At 40.8% G+C, this 17,992-nt stretch overlaps 1 protein-coding gene across 4 annotated transcripts; it reads left to right on the top strand.

Annotated features, from left to right (window-relative positions):
• The first annotated feature begins 114 nt into the window (after positions 1-114).
• On the top strand, positions 115-17,067 carry LOC115442445. Of its 4 annotated transcripts, none has more exons than XR_005114086.1 (15): positions 115-713; positions 894-1,557; positions 1,813-1,974; positions 2,237-2,409; positions 8,235-8,330; positions 8,992-9,106; positions 9,392-9,456; positions 9,699-9,859; positions 10,170-10,264; positions 10,976-11,048; positions 11,709-11,889; positions 12,604-14,042; positions 14,202-14,315; positions 14,660-14,836; positions 15,062-15,280. XR_005114086.1 is itself a non-coding variant. In XM_037447691.1 (15 exons), exons 1-15 carry the CDS (start codon positions 261-263, stop codon positions 15,229-15,231), a joined length of 4,275 nt encoding a protein of 1,424 aa, XP_037303588.1. In that variant the 5' UTR covers positions 116-260; the 3' UTR covers positions 15,232-17,067. The 4 variants fall into 4 exon arrangements, 3 of the variants coding, with proteins under 3 accessions (XP_037303588.1, XP_037303587.1, XP_037303589.1); XM_037447691.1 differs by having other exon boundaries at positions 116-713; positions 2,237-2,382; positions 12,440-14,042; positions 15,062-17,067; XM_037447690.1 differs by having other exon boundaries at positions 118-713; positions 12,440-14,042; positions 15,062-17,067.
• Positions 17,068-17,992: the final 925 nt, after the last annotated feature.

Here is a 17,992-nt window from a genome sequence, read left to right on the forward strand (position 1 = left end):
TCACGGGAAAAAATATATATTTTAGTTATTTAAATAAGATTTAAAACTGAAAGACAGTTAAATAATGTAAAAATAAAAATAAAAATTGTTGAATATATATACCACAATGTTGTATATTTAGCATAACCGCTTAGGTCGGTGTAAGCGAGAGCAAAATAAAACAAACTGCACTTGGAACGCAGTTGTCATTTAAAATCGATCAATACAACAGAATTATTGTGAATTTGATCCAAATTGGAAGCAACTGAAATTTATAAAAAATGTTATTAAAAGGGAACCTCCTCGAATCTTTAACAATCGTTTCCTGCAGTGGCACAGTTATCTGCATATTACTAAATTGTCTAACAAATATATCGCCGATTACTGGAGTATGGTTTTACATTTATTTATTAACGATATTTTTAGTGTCTGTTTTCTTGAATTTCAAGTTTATACAGTGGTTGTTACGGTTGAATAAGCCTCTAAAGTATGACTTGGAGGGTTTGTTGGCGGAATATCCACACTTATCGTTTTTGTCTCGTGTTCTGCCGGACACCAAACGCAGTAAGAAGGTTCCATACAAGGAGTATGACACGAACGAGTTGAGCGTGATATCCACGGTGTTGGAGAAGAGGCTGGTGTCTTCGTGGTATATATCGTACATATCGGAGGAGATTGGTTTTCCGTTTGCGTGCAAACAAATGTTAGATCAGATGATTGGCGGGACCTTTCAGGTAAGTTTTTTAGAACATAAAAAATATTTTACTTAAATTAATTTGTTGAAAAATTAACGGTAACTGATTAAAGTCCATAAGTAGTACCTGATTAAAATTTAATTCTGTGCCTCAAAATTATAGGCATACATAATTTATTATATGCTTATAATTTTGTTTTTTTTTTTGTTTTTCTTGCAGATATGCAATAAAATAGAAACAAAAGACGTGTATGTCGATATTTGTACAATCCTATCGTTACATTTAAAAGAATACCGGAAAGCCCTTAAACGTCATGAAAAGCTGAAGAAACAGCCAATCGAGTCATGTTACAATAAAGTGCACATTACTGCAGACCCTACAAAGAAGATCTCCACTGCTGACCACTGTACGAACATTCTAAGAGTTATATTCAAAGAACTAGTACCATGGGAGTTGTGGGACACTCCGCACTCTGAATTATTGATTCGTATTCTAGCAAAAAAATTAGACAATTTTATTAGTAATACACTAGTAGATCCACTGTGGTTGAATGATAAGTTAATGACTTTACTAAAAGGGGAGGAGGTACAGCCCGAAGAGGAGCCGCAGTCCGACTTCTGGGAGGAAGTAAAGCCAGAAGTCACATGTATTGAGACAGCATTATCTACATTTATAACTAAGAGTACTGCGCCGATACTTCAGAGAGGTATTAACGAGGATGTTGTTGGGCCTAGTCCGGAGGTCAAGAATCTGAACATGGAGGCGGTTGAGGAGGTGGCTGTGGCCAGCGAGCCAGTAGAGATCAAATTGTCTCCAATATTGAGGCAACGAAGGGGTCGGCAGGGCAGGAATGAAGTAAAGATATATGACAGGATTATTGAAGGTGCATTTTTAATTACTATGTTTCTTCTATTTGAGTACTGTTAATTCTTAATAAAAAATTTTTTTTAATTATGTTAATAGGTAAAAATCTCGCTGTGGTTGTATCAAAGCATTCAAGTCAGATTTGTTTTATATAATTTCATGGCAATGTCTCCAGCCTTAATTCTGAAAACAAAATTTAATTATCTCTATCGCAATTTATCCACCATATTGGTAAGTTCAATTTCCATTGTCTGATTATAAAATTCTTCATCAGGTAGTGTAAAGACCTGGGAGACTGACATGGATCTGCAGTGCATCAGCCTGGGTCAGGATTTGCTGGCGAGCCTGGACGGCGAGCTGACGCTTAGCAGGTTGTGGGGTCAGGACGGGAGCCCCAACCCCCCGAGGGCGGCGTCTCCGCAGCCGCTGTGGTTTGGTAAGTGTTATTTACATATTTTATAGCTTTAGGGTACACAAAAATATAATTTATTTATGTTTTGTCTTTTATTGTTATTTATTATTTTATCATTAACAATATAGGCATAGGTGGTACAATTGACCATCTTATCGCTCAAGGCGACAACTATTACAGACAACCATTTATTTTCGTGTTACCATCAAATGACAATATCACTTAACAGCTATATGTTGGTCATACATATTTTTAGACACAAAAAAATTTTTAAACCATATATCAGGTGAAGAAGACAACATAGAGATAGAGATGGACACGAGCCCGCAGAAGGAGTCGAAGAAGGAGCACAGCCCGAAGCCAGCAGATGCACTCCTCAAGGACATCCAGACCACCGTCAGCCAGGCGAAGAACAAGATCGGCGACCTGCAGGTCCGATTAGATGGACACAAGCCTGCTGTATGTTGTTTGCACGTCTATCCGCTTCCTTTCACTTCTGGCATGAGTTGCATGATAAATGGTAGCTATAGCGCATCCGTGGTAAGTAAATAGTGATTAACTTTGTCCGTGAGCTTAACCATACCCTCTTACATATAAGGTTGTATATTATTATAGTCCAATTGTGCGCCTGTGCGTGTGTGTCTGCGTGTGCGTCTGTGCGTGTGCGCCTGTGCGTGTGCGCCTGTGCGTGTGTATGTGTGCAGTTGCGGGTGTGAATATGTGTCAAGTTGATGGTGATAAATTGAAGACAAAAGCGTATACCTTATTGTTTTTCAGCTGATAGACAACAATGACTCACTATTTACTTATCGCGAATGAACTATAGTCTGTCCGTGCTCGAAACGTTACGCGTTGCCCACCCCAGGTTGTTGCGTCATACAACCAGTCGCACGTCCACCAGACTGGAAACTTTTTCTATTTAGCCTCTTAGAGACACGGACCCTCTAGAAAATGATTCTATGACCATAAGTTTGAGTTCCTAAAGTATGGCGCCTACGATACTCGCATGATATGTGATCTATAAGCATGTAATTTTTAATCGCAATATTTAATGTAAGAGTACAGCATGTAATTCTAATCATCGACGTCTTATCGGCTCCCAGTGACCGTCCTGAGTAGAGATTCCTAACCTATTAGTGGACCCCCTCAGTTCGCTTTATTTTTCAAAGTTAGTGAGCGACTCGAGCGATACCTAAAAGTCCGGTGTGTTTTTATAAGCCGACTCCAGTCAGGCTAACAAACGTAAGGCAGGTTAAAAAAACTTGTGGTAGGTCTTTCGTATGACAGTCCGCCTAGGTAGATACACCACTACAATGTCTATTTCGGCCGCCAAGCAGCAGTGTAGTCACTGTTGTGTTCCGATTTGAAGGACATTGTAGCCAGTGTAACTACTGGCCATAATTAGACTTAACATCTGATGTCTCAGGATGGCGAGCGCAATGGATTACCAAACAATACTTTGTAATTCAAGGTGTTGGTGTTTCTACTGTTTATGGGCGGTCGTATCGCTTATCATTAGGCGAACGGCAAGCTTCTCTCGTCATTAAAAAAAAAAGAAACGTTGTGTATTTGTCACTAACTATACTATTGATAATCTTTGCATATTCGCATGATTGTCTCGTTCTTATTAGTAACGTAGTACTGGCACTCATGACGTAAATTTAAGTAATATTAATAAAATACGTCCAACTGTTTACTGATCGATATTTGAATATCAAATTGAATTAGTTTAATATAAAGGTCGTTACGTAGGTCAGTGCGGAATGTCGTCACGGTCATAAGTCGAAATCACGTACAGTCAGCCACAAATATCGCTGAATGAATTGGAAAGTTTAAAACGATTCTACATATTAATTTTCATAGATTTTCATAGATTAAAAAAATAAACTTTGAAGTTTATTAAAACCGACTGCTGAAATGGCCAAAAAAAGTTTAAATGCGATTTGATTTTTTTTTAATTTATTCTGGTACTTTTGAGTCAGACTACAAAGATAGATGTGCGCTGCGCTTTAATCTTAATACATTTAAGTAGCTTCATTGCAAAATGGTCAAATTTCACAGAAGTTCTTCAATAGCGATTTATAGTAAGATCGTTTGGTAAAAATATATTTTTTTGGTATCGCCTGGGGCTTCGCGTCGTTTAAAACCGCCACTAGCGACCATGTTAGAACACACTGTCATAGTGGAAAGGCAACAGTATGGTAAGCACGTAATCACGCAGTGCTTAGTTAGAGGTTGCTATTATTTGTAGGCACTGTTTACGGCTAACATCAGTGACGTAGATATAATTGTAACTTATTTACGGTAATAAAAACTTAACAAAGTATGTTTCGCCGTAGTCGAAAACCTTGGCGTGTTTCAATTAATCTGGTTGTTCCACTATAGACTGAGGCGTGTTTTGAATATTTTTGGACAAAGAGTTCCATGAACTTATAGAGCGGACATTGGAAAGATTGTCATACAAACATTTTGCGCTCATGCGGTGAATAATCAATCTACCGTGAAATAGAAAAAACTTACATATTTTTCCATATCGTGATTTGCACGTTTTTATTGCGCATATCAGCTATAAATATCTAGTCCATTGAAATGTTACATTTTTTAGGCCTTACCTTGCGTTTTTTAGAGGACGCAATTTTATTTTTTAGAAGTGTAGGGGGGGTCAGTGTTAAGCTAAAACCAAGTTTGTGGGGTCGCCACCCTTGTCCCACGGCCGCCATCTTGGTTTGAAATGGTTTTACGATGTATCTCTTAAACTATTTATCTGACAAAAAAATTATAAACATTTTTGTTGCAAATTAAATTCTCTACAACTTTGGTCTAGTAACTTTTGTCGTAGAACTATAAATAAAAAGTTATAAGCGAAAATGTTAAAAATTCAATGTTAAGCAATGTCCATTGCAACGTCATCAAAACGTGTGTTTATAAGGTTCATAATACGTACAACACAAACCCGCGGTTGTCGGCTTGTACGCGAATTACTGGATCCTGAATCGCTTTGGGACAGATGAAGCAATTGCTAACATTTTTGCTTATAACTTTTTATTTATAGTTCTACGACAAAAGTTACTGGACCAAAGTTGTAGAGAATTTAATTTGCAACAAAAATGTTTATAATTTTTTTTTGTCAGATAAATAGTTTAAGAGATACATCGTAAAAACCATTTCAACCCAAGATGGCGGCCGTGGGACAAGGGTGGCGACCCCACAAACTTGGCTGTAGCTTTACACTGACCCCCCCTACACTTCTAAAAAATAAAATTGCGTCCTCTAAAAAACGCAACCCCAAATGTAACTTTTCAATGGACTTATTTTTGTCGTAATATCTAATGACAGATATGTCAAATAAGACAACGACTTTTTACCAATGATTATTTTACTTTTGCCGCAAAATCATGATGTCCAGTTTATAACTAACTATACTGTTTAATGCTTTTGGTTTTTTTGGTAGAAATTAGTAGTATTATAGGGTTGCGTTTTCTCTGAGGAATTACAAGCATTATGGTCTCTTCTGTTTACGTGAATGTTGGACATTAAAATAAAAAAAAAAAATCGGTATTTGTTGCGGTTTTTCTCAGTCGGCCCCGTGACCACGAAGGCTGCAGTCTTCGAAATGTCAGGCGAAAATTATAATATAAATCGCGATAAAATCTGAAAAATAATTTTATTTTAAAGTCAAGCATTGTTGCATGTTAATGTGATGAAATGCACAAATTTGAACGAATTTGCATGGAGACTAGATTAATTTGCACTAGGTTGTATAGAAAAGTAGAACACACATACATATTCACGTCCATTAAACCAGAAGAGTTTTTTTTTTGGGTATCGGACCTTGCAGTCAACAGAGGGGAAAACCCGCGAATGGCATACTGCAATCCCCCGGCTTAGCTACTACTCCTGGAGGAAAATTGGGAGGGGACAGCTGGGAATGAAGTAGGGAGATGTGCATTTAGTGCACCTACTTTTCGCCGAAATTCCGTTCTAAGATGTGATAGGAGGCTATCGTTATAGCGGGCTCAAATTCCAGACTTGGACTGATACCGAGTGGAAAACCTCAATATGCCTGCCCGGACCCAGGATGTGGACGTTGTTCACGCAAAACAACTCCGCCACCAAATCAGGCGATAGATTACAATTATTTCTCAATTTATTTTAAAAATTCGTATGAGCACATTGTTCTATTGATTTATGGACATAGTTATCAAAAGGGTAGGCAGAAATAACTAACCTTGGTTTACTAAGTTCATTTCTTACAAATACACCGCGATTTTATAGTCGTTTTGGAACCAAAATGTGGTTACTTAGAACAAATTGTAAAACCAAAAAAATTGTGAATTAATTGTACTGTTGATAATTAACAAAAAATAGCTTTTGATAAAATTATTTTTCACTTCAGTACGTGAGATTTAGTGGCATTACCACGAGTTCTTATTTATTATGCGTAAATATTAATCTAATGTTTATAAAAAAATATATATTTTATTGCGTTGGTACTTTTTGAGCTCTATCGATACAGAATTAAAAATTTTCGGTTCTAAAACTACTATAAAATCACGGCGTAGAATTATCTTGAAAATCCAACTTAAACCTACACTCGTTTGAGCCAAAGCTAACAACTGTTGAGCAATAAGGCATTCCGTAGATCAGCTAAAACATTCTTGTTACTACATTAGTTAATGTGAATTCGTCTATTGCATCAAACGAGCAACGAAACCGCTTACAACATTGAACTGGTTTGTGTTATAAGAGAAGCGGTTGTATTAACTGTATTACCACACGCCTTATAGTTTGTTAAAAAAAAAGAACAACATTTAAATTAAATTATTTTTCTATTTTATCGTTCAACATTTTATTATTCTTATAGTTCTATATTTAATTAAACCGGAATCCAAAAGACTGGCTGTCATGCTTCAAGACATTGTGAAGTCATTATGCGTAGATTGGACCACAAATAGCTAAAGATTTTAAAAGTTGTATAATTGTGAATTATATGTATGATATTAACTGAGCTCTATAAATGTTGATGATTTTTTATTTATTGCTTTGAATGATGAGACGAGCTTGCCGTTTGCCTGATGGTAGGCAATACGACCGCCCATAAACAGTAGAAACACCATCCAACACCTTGAACTACAAAGTACTGTTTGGTATTCCATTACGCTCGCCATCCTGAGAAATGAGATGTTAAGTCTTATTATGTGTACTTGTACACTTGATATAAATGTTCGACGATTTATTGATATTAACTGAGCAGTATAAAATGGTTATTACTTGATGAGGACTGATTGTGTATTGATAATTGCTTGATGTGAGCTCGATGATTATTGCTGAACGGTACGCGAACTGAAGTTCAGTATTATCGATAATTGTGTTAATAGAATTGCTGAGAGCCCAAATTTGTACGGTTAAGGATTAAACGGTTTATGCAACGCAAACAACGGAAGCTCTCAAAAGAAATACATTTTGTTACTTCTTGCAACATTTTTCATCGATGCTCCGCTCTTATTGGTCATAGTTATATAGACATTAACCTTCCTCGATGAATGGGCTATCCAAAACTAAAATAATTTCTCATTTTGAACTAGAACTTCCTGAGATTAGCGCGTTCAAACAAACAAACTCTTCAGCTTTATATAATAGGACAGATGCAAAACCAGTGTATCCATATCTGGAAAAATATAATTAAATATATGTTATAACACAATTATAAATAAAATTAATTAATATTGATTTATACTTAGTCATATTAATAAATGGGGAAGTATAAATATTTATTACAAAACACGCGATAATGACCAAGTCGATGTTATCTCGCGGCTCTATCTGAAACTTCAACTGCTGTTTAATCAATAAAATGTGAGCACAGCTGGATACATTTATTGATATACTTATCAAATAGGCGGTTTATGACGAACTGCAGCTAGCCGACGCATACTTTCATTATATATTATGTATACGTGGGATATTAAAATTGAAACATAGCGAATTTCTTCTGAATAATTTTATTGTTAATCATTACACATCTTATTTACTTCGTACGTCCTAATTTCAACTGTCATTCAATATATTTTAAAACCAGCCAGCAACTCAAACAGAATAAAACTTTCTTAGATTATTGCCACATATATAACACTATACAGTATACAATCCTCTTTTCAAAGGTTTTTCATGCAGATGAAGCTCAAAGACTTTTCTTAACCAAATTACTAACCCAACACCACGGCAAAGCCGGGAGCAAGAGCTAGTGTTAATTGCACGTATGTTGACCGTCTTCCCGTCACCAGGACGAGGCAGCCGGAATGATGGAGGGGCTCCTGGACTTCGGGATCGCCGGTCTGAAGAAAGGACTCCGGTTCACTGGGCTCAGTGACGACTCCCAGGTGATTGTGACCTTCGATACTTCAAATAATAATATCAGCCCTGTATTACATACTTGCCCACTGCTGAGCACGAGCCTACTCTACTACTAAGAGGGATTAGGCCTTAGTCCACCACGCTGGCCTAGTGCGGATTGGTAGACTTCACACACCTTCGAAATTCTTATAGAGGAACTTCTCAGATGTGCAGGTTTCCTCACGATGTTTTCCTTCACCGTTAAAGCGCACGATAAATTCACAAAGAATACACACATGATTTTTTAGAAAAGTCAGAGGTGAGTGCCCTTGGGATTTGAGCCTACGGATATTCGTCTCGGCAGACCGTTACACACCCAACTAGGCTATCGTCGCTTCCTACTTTAAAACCTATGACTATTGTATAATTTTATAGTTTTTGGCACCGTATAACTGTATGTTTATGGGCAAGTTCATATTTCTTGACCTTCAATACTTAAAATCCCAGCGTGGTGGACCAAGGCCTAATCTCTCTCAGTAGTAGAGGAGGCCCGTGCCCAGCAGTGGCACAGTATATAATACAGGGCTGATATTATAATACTTCAAATCGGATGACTTGTGTATATGTTTATAGTTTTTGGCACCGTATATCTCAGTATTTTTATGGTCAAATTCATATTTGTTTTAATAATATATTCTTTGTATCCAGGAGAAGTCTCCCTCGCATCGCACCAGCGAAAAGTCTGGCGATAAGACTCCGCCCGAGCAGAGAAACAAGGCGCAGTCTGAAGCTAAGGATATTCCCGGTCCAGCGGTGCAAAGAGGTATTGTTAATTGTCCCTTTGTAACTGGTGGAAATAAAGGTTTTTAGTTGATGCTTTTTGCTATAGAAATGTTCTGTAAATGTGTTGTTGGTAAAGTGTGGATATTCATGTTAAAAAAGAATTGTAAGAGCTATTGTTTATTCCTTTTTACCTACCATCAAAATGTATCTAAAACATGGCCAGCTCTAATTTTAGTGCAAAAAAGTTTTAATACCTAAAAACTTATTGAAAATGTCAATTGTGAAAATTAGAGTGTTGCTCAATTTATTTATGGTGTGTTTGCAGAAGAGAATGGCAGTGGGGCGCCACCGCTACTGAAGCAGCAGAGAGTTGTCTCACAGGACAGTGTGGTAAGAGATGATATACAAAACACACAAACGCATACGCAAACGCCCACGAGAACGCGCGTGCGCACGCACGCACGCAAAAATCTTAAATAATTATCCCTGGCATTTAATTAAATAAAAATCAAACTTGTACCTTTAAACACACGGTTGATATTAACATAACTAAAATTTTGGGTTGCAACTTCGAGCTGTTTTTGTTTTACACTAGATACGAAATTTAATTGATTGTGATATTCCCTGTGCAGCCCTGGCAGAGCCGCAGCAGCAGTCGCGCGGCGGCGCCCGCGCCGACACCCGCGCCCAGCGAGTCGCCCGAGCCGCAGTACGAGGAGGTGGCCGACCTGTCCACCAGCATCGCGCGCCTGCGCACCCTGCTGCAGCAGCGAGCTCACACCAACAGCGCCAGGTAACGAGTCCGACAGCCTAATTGAACGATTTAATTGTTTATTTGTCCCTAAGAAACATTTTGTCCGCGACTGGATCCTATAAGGGGCCACATTGACAAGCAGGTGGCCGTAAAAACGAAATCTTTGAAAAATTTTGCATTTACCCCATATTCAATGTTAAAGGGATATTGGAGGAAGAAAAAGGGAAGGCGTTAAATAACATAAGAACTCAACAGAATAATATCCCATATATTTGAATTGCGAATAATTGCGCATACGATGCTAATCCCAATAGTGGGACACAAGTTAACGATAATAAAACGATTTAAGATGCGAGGAGGTGTGGTGGGAGGGAGCCGAGGAGACGCGCGGCCGGACGCAGCATCACCACTCCAGCAGGCCCGTCGACACCGCCACACTTGCAGGTAAACATGTAGATCAAATAGGGTACCGGACTCATTTTTATTCTTAACAATTATAAAATATTTACATAATATAAATTATAACACAGAAGAAATTATTAAAATCCGGTGAAAAATCAACAAGTTATAAGCATTTGAATTTCGGTGGAAGGGGTAATTAACAAGAAACAGAAAAGGGACAAAATACCCACATGTGACGTCATCGGGGATTACGACGCGTGCGAAAGAAAGAGATGAAGCGATATCCCCACATCGCGCCCACTTCTGCACATTACAATATTTTAAATATGAATTACTCACTCATTTATTAACCAATTTTTATGCTGTTTTCGCAGTAGTGCTTCTTTTTCGTATTAAAAGCCATTACATATAGAATAATGTACAAAATGAAGCATAGGCCGGTCCCCTATTGTAATTTAGTTTTTCACAGTGAGAGTAATAAACTTAGCAAGGAAACCAGTGAATGAAGATCGAGTTTTGAACAATCGACTTGATGAAATAACCAACTGATCAGTGTGATCAATTTGTCGAATAAACGAATGAATAAATAAAATCGCGAATTGACCTAATAATCGAATAACCGAATGCATCGTATCATCGAGTTGAGCGTATCGATTGTGGGTATCACTGACTGCCTAAAATAGACACATACTTTTTATTTATGTTCTCTGAAGACCAGTCATAACGCACTAACATAAATGTGATGATTCCCAGACGAGTATGACATGAACATGGAGCGCAACTCCTCACCGGGCCAGAGCTCCAACAACATGCAGAGACTTGACAAGTGAGTAACATCACAATAATAATTATGCCTACAGTGTTTGCTGTATGCTTTGCACGAATTCCACTGCATACTCCCGGGATGAAAAGTAGCCCAAATGTTTAAGATAAAGTCTGTCTGCCTGCCAAATTGCGTCGGTATCCGTTTAGCGACTACTCCGTCGAACCATTTATTTAACTTTTGACATATTTACGCCTATGAAATTCAATAATTATTGACAAGAAATCGAAAACAACATAATTGACTATTTTATGGACGCCATTTTTTCTTTTCCATAATGAATCGACTTGCTTTTCAGCTCCGATATTATTTATCGATTGAACAGTACAAAATGTTGAGTAAAATAAGATTTCAATTTGTTTAATCGATTAAATCATTTTCATAAATTAAATCGATTGTTATAAGAAATCGAACCGGTAACGAATTAGTACATCCCAAATAGATAAGTAACCGTGTTGTTAAAAGTTAAATAAATGGTTGGACGAAGTAGATTGTGTTAACTTTTACAAAACATTTCAACATCTTCACAATTTTAACATTTATATTGTCAGTAAAATGTAAGATAATTGACCCTTCCTATAGTAGCAGCGTATATTTGTTGTGAAACGGGAGATGTCAGATTCTCATCCAAGGTATCCACTTGTGATATTTGTTTGTTATTAGATTATTCCAACGCACGGTGACTGGTGTGTTCAATTCGATAAAGACGGCGGTGGGCGCGGAGGGCGAGGGCCGCGACGGGAGGGACGCGCGGGAGGGCAGGGAGGGACAGGGGAGGGACGACGCGCCGCAACACCCGCACGTGCATGATTGGGTGTATGTGTGCACTTCGATAGAGCACAGCGTGAGTGATACTTATTTTTAAGTATTTCTTATAGTTATTTTTAGTTATTATAAAGTATTTATTATAGTTTAACCCACGTGAAATACCTTTATCTTTAAAACCCGAAATAAAAGCACCATCATTTACTGAAGTTAAACATCTTTAGAATCGTTGTGATTTGAAACTGGATGAAACGAAAATGCGTCACGATATTTGAAAAAGGAACAGCGTTCCATTTTGCATCCTTTTATTCTATGGATTATTTAATCTCACTAATAAATTAGTTTTGCAAGTATGGTTTAGTATTATGCAAAAATAATAAATCTTACATTTATCCTAATACTTCTGATACAGAAGTTTAATTTCTCTCTCTCACACACACACGCGCACCCACGCACGCACGCACACGCACACACACACATTTTTTTCTGGAATTAATTGTCATCAATATTTTAATGTAAGACGGAAGCTATTAGCATACGAAATTTTATTAAAATCCGTTGAACAGTTTGTGCCTCTATTTGTAAGAAAGATTTATTATGTAAACATGTAAGAATGGTGCGTGTTGCAGGTGGGCGGGTCGGTGGCGCGTGCGCTGGGCTGCCGGCGCGCCTACTCGCACGTGGACGCCGCGCTCGACTCGCTGCGCCAGCTGCGCGCGCCGCCCGCCGCGCCGCCGCACACGCCCGACGACTTCGGTCGGTACCGACACCGGACACACTCTACACTATACAGGTGGGCGGGTCGGTGGCGCGTGCGCTGGGCTGCCGGCGCGCCTACTCGCACGTGGACGCCGCGCTCGACTCGCTGCGCCAGCTGCGCGCGCCGCCCGCCGCGCCGCCGCACACGCCCGACGACTTCGGTCGGTACCGACACCGGACACACTCTACACTATACAGGTGGGCGGGTCGGTGGCGCGTGCGCTGGGCTGCCGGCGCGCCTACTCGCACGTGGACGCCGCGCTCGACTCGCTGCGCCAGCTGCGCGCGCCGCCCGCCGCGCCGCCGCACACGCCCGACGACTTCGGTCGGTACCGACACCGGACACACTCTACACTATACAGGTGGGCGGGTCGGTGGCGCGTGCGCTGGGCTGCCGGCGCGCCTACTCGCACGTGGACGCCGCGCTCGACTCGCTGCGCCAGCTGCGCGCGCCGCCCGCCGCGCCGCCGCACACGCCCGACGACTTCGGTCGGTACCGACACCGGACACACTCTACACTATACAGGTGGGCGGGTCGGTGGCGCGTGCGCTGGGCTGCCGGCGCGCCTACTCGCACGTGGACGCCGCGCTCGACTCGCTGCGCCAGCTGCGCGCGCCGCCCGCCGCGCCGCCGCACACGCCCGACGACTTCGGTCGGTACCGACACCGGACACACTCTACACTATACAGGTGGGCGGGTCGGTGGCGCGTGCGCTGGGCTGCCGGCGCGCCTACTCGCACGTGGACGCCGCGCTCGACTCGCTGCGCCAGCTGCGCGCGCCGCCCGCCGCGCCGCCGCACACGCCCGACGACTTCGGTCGGTACCGACACCGGACACACTCTACACTATACAGGTGGGCGGGTCGGTGGCGCGTGCGCTGGGCTGCCGGCGCGCCTACTCGCACGTGGACGCCGCGCTCGACTCGCTGCGCCAGCTGCGCGCGCCGCCCGCCGCGCCGCCGCACACGCCCGACGACTTCGGTCGGTACCGACACCGGACACACTCTACACTATACAGGTGGGCGGGTCGGTGGCGCGTGCGCTGGGCTGCCGGCGCGCCTACTCGCACGTGGACGCCGCGCTCGACTCGCTGCGCCAGCTGCGCGCGCCGCCCGCCGCGCCGCCGCACACGCCCGACGACTTCGGTCGGTACCGACACCGGACACACTCTACACTATACAGGTGGGCGGGTCGGTGGCGCGTGCGCTGGGCTGCCGGCGCGCCTACTCGCACGTGGACGCCGCGCTCGACTCGCTGCGCCAGCTGCGCGCGCCGCCCGCCGCGCCGCCGCACACGCCCGACGACTTCGGTCGGTACCGACACCGGACACACTCTACACTATACAGGTGGGCGGGTCGGTGGCGCGTGCGCTGGGCTGCCGGCGCGCCTACTCGCACGTGGACGCCGCGCTCGACTCGCTGCGCCAGCTGCGCGCGCCGCCCGCCGCGCCGCCGCACACGCCCGACGACTTCGGTCGGTACCGACACTACACTATGCAGGTGGGCGGGTCGGCGGCGCGCCTACTCGCCACAACTATCTGAAAAAATGAATATCCACAACTCCAATCGTAACTTGATGCTAGATGGGTGGTTGGAGTAATATAATAAATATAATAAAGTGTGTTGATTGCAGACGAGTGGTGCAGCGTGTCGGGTCCTCGCTGGTGTGCCCTGTGGGCGTTGCTGAGCGCGGCGGAGCTCGGACACTCGCACGTCACACACCGGATCGCCACGCTGCTGTTCGCAGGTACAGATATGGCATTTACCGGGCGATATTAAAATACATTTCTACAAGCGTGCGGACGCCCTTACCTATCTTGTTACAATAAGCGTCACAATAGTCCGGCAAAACACATACGCTGTATTTTGTGCAGTCGACAAGATCACACGTGGATTGCGTAGTCGTAGTCTATTTTTACACGCTTAATGTGTGTAAAGCACTGCCGTTTGGGCTACAATACACCAGTTGCATTTTGACGCTGCAATCAATGAACTAATTTATAATTTACAGTTGGTTCTTTAGACCAAGTTTACTTTCAAATGAGAATAATAGTTAAGTAAGAAAAAGAATTATATTTAAAAACATTCCAGATCTAGCAGAGTCGCTCATAAGCATGTGGTTGGATGACTTCACGGCGTGGCTTAGAAAGCAGGTGTTTGTGGTGTTCGAGCAGATGTCTAACCAGGAGACTACATACGCGAAGCCGAAGCCGCTGCGGAAGATGGACCTGGACGAGACCTGCAAGGCGCTCATGGAAAGGGCTACAGGTTGGTTATATTATCGGACCTCTATAATTACAATATTTATTTTATTTTAAAATGATAATAATGCTTTGAAGAATATCCACCTGTTTCTTGAATGTTGGCTATATTAATGAAAACTTTACGTCTTTATCTCATTCCTAGAATATGGTATGAAACGATCATGAACGTACAGGTAATTGATTTATTCATTTCTATTGGTTTTATTATACAGTATACTATTTTTTTCAGTACTGCACGTATTCGGCGAGGAGGCTCTCTCGAACTCTGTGAAGCTCGTGGTGTCCAGCTTCAGCCACCAGCAGCTCAACCAGGACGTGGCGTTGCGGCTGCTCGACTTGCTCGCTCATCACTTCAAAGACTCCGCCGCGCTGCGTAACCCCTCTTTTGATACCAATTGAGTCTGGATACCACCAGAATTTTGATACCAACTGAGTCTTTAGACGCCACTTGAGTATATGATACCAACTGATTCTTTAGATACCACCTGAGTATTTGATACCAACTGAGTCTTTAGATGCCCCTTGAGTATTTGATACCAACTCAATTTTAAGATGCCACCGGAGTATTTGATACCAACTGAGTCTTTAGATGCCACTTGAGTATATGATACCAACTGATTCTTTAGATACCACCTGAGTATTTGATACCAACTGAGTCTTTAGATGCCCCTTGAGTATTTGATACCAACTCAATTTTAAGATGCCACTGGAGTATTTGATACCAACTGAGTCTTTAGATGTCACTTGAGTATATGATACCAATTGATTCTTTAGATACCACCGGAGTATTTGATACCAACTGAGTCTTTAGATGCCCCTTGAGTATTTGAAACCAACTCAATTTTAAGATGCCACCGGAGTATTTGATACCAACTGAGCCTAAATTGGCTTGTTTGCTGAGTGTTACAACTAAAAAATCATGTATAACGGACACTTAGTATTTTTAATGCCAATAGACTACAGTATATAATAATAGATTAGACGTAAATTATGATGATACATGGTTGAGACTCACTAAATATTAATGAGTTCGTAAATTAATGCCAATTGAGTTTTAAATAATATTAGGAGTATTTCTGATGCTGTTTAACAGCATTCGTTTCTGACTTTATTCATATTTTGGACCCATTTAACTGAAATTGTTAAATATTACGTTTTGCACTTCACGGATAAGTATAACCTATCATCTTTAATGTCTCAATATAATAAGTTTGCAGAAACGGGTACATGACTTAATTATAAATTTGATAAAGATCTACTTTTTAGAATCTTCTTACTATTGTTTTGTATTGTTATTGTTTATATAAAATATTTTTTATGTAATAATTTACGTCAATTTGCTATTGAACTTCTGAACTACTTATGACTGTGGTATTAAATTGTTTCATAGGGGTCTCCTATGCACAGATAATACAGTAGCTTATCAAGATTAGGGAAAGAAGTGTGAAAGAGATAGAGCAAACTTGCGGCCAGTAGTTTTAATCTAGTGTCTTTATTAATACTAACACATAAGTGGTGGTTAGTGGTTACCTTTTTTGCACCACCTCCCCCCTCTTAATATGTGACGTTATTTATGGATGGCCCCTCTCTTTTTACAAGGTTTTTGATACGCTCAATCTATTATCTATGGCTGTTCGCCAGAGCTATGCTAAATAATGAAATTTTTTAATCCCACCGATTTAAGACCCGCTGGCTGGGCGTTATGTGACTTATATTAATTAAATGTTGAGAAGAAACATTGGAGATATACAAGTTGTTGATTTGCATTTCCGTCATTTTTACGGAAGTTGGAACTCCACTTATAGAACACAAATCAATGAAAAAATAAGTACCGAAACTATACTATAAGTACCGAACACTTTTAAACAATAATTATTGTTCTATTCTGACATGTACGTGGGGGTTAATTCTAAATCATCGTAAAATAATTTAATCTAATATACGGAGTCTAGTTTGAGGTAGAACTTACATTGTATTATTAGATTATTTTGTGCAACCATTACAATAGACTCTTCAAGTATGACGGGGATGCAAAGCAACACCTTGTATAAATAAATGGATATATTAAATAGTTTTAGCAGTTTTAGGATTTTGTGGTAGATGGGATTTAACAGGATATATTTTGTTATATTTTACCAAAGACAATTGTTCTATAATATATGCTTTAATATTTATTTTTGTGTTATACTTAGGTAGCGGCTATTGTTATAAAGAACTATTAAATATTTATTGATGCAACTACTTTTTTATTTCGAATATGTAGAAAATTTTAGAATCCCAATATCCTAGAGCCAGAGGCTTAAAAATAGCAGGTTAAAAAAATCATAAAAGCCCTGTATTGGGACCTCCAAGATAGATATTTATCTTTGTTGAATAATAAGGACGGGTATAAAAAATAAATTAAAATAAGAGTTGCTTGAACATAACTTATTTAATTTTGTTCACTCCTTTAAGTACATGATTTATCGCCTTTAATTTTTTTAATTATATGGACAGTTCCTAAAAAAACAAATATCATAGCTGTCAAGCATTTTTTATCTTTGCCTTTATATCCTACTTTAGTATACTACTATACATTACTAATACTATTATACTAGTACTACTGACTACCTCGGTGGCGTAGTTGTAATTGTACACGGTACAAGTATGACTACCGCGCTAGAGTCCTGGGTACAAATCCCGTGTTGGGCCAAAAATACATGACTGGGTTTTTCCATCTTAAAAAGTACTCAGTCGCAGCTCGGAGTCAGGAAGTTGGCGGTGTGATACCCCCGTGCCTCGGAAAGCACGTAAAGCCGCGGTGGTCTGCGCCTGATCTCTCTCCGGTCATGTCGGATCGCTCTCTCACCGGACTATGAGAGTAAAGGAATAAAAGTGTACCTGTGTATTGCGGACATACTTGTGCACTATAAGTAATATATCCTGCGTACTTGGCTGATCTCCGTTGAGATTGGCCACCGTGGCCGAAATTCGGTTAGGTTCATTCGTTCATTCATTCATTTATACACCAGTACTACTGACTGGAATAATATTGTGGCAACCTCCTTATATTGATGATATGATGCTTTTCAACTTCAACTGTGCAGATCAAAAGTTCTACCCATATTTACTAATTTGGGTACCATAAGAAATAATCTTGGTAATACTCCCTGAATTTAAA

The sequence above is a fragment of the Manduca sexta genome, chromosome 7 (assembly GCF_014839805.1).
Source record: "Manduca sexta isolate Smith_Timp_Sample1 chromosome 7, JHU_Msex_v1.0, whole genome shotgun sequence".
Lineage (NCBI taxonomy): Eukaryota > Metazoa > Arthropoda > Insecta > Lepidoptera > Sphingidae > Manduca > Manduca sexta.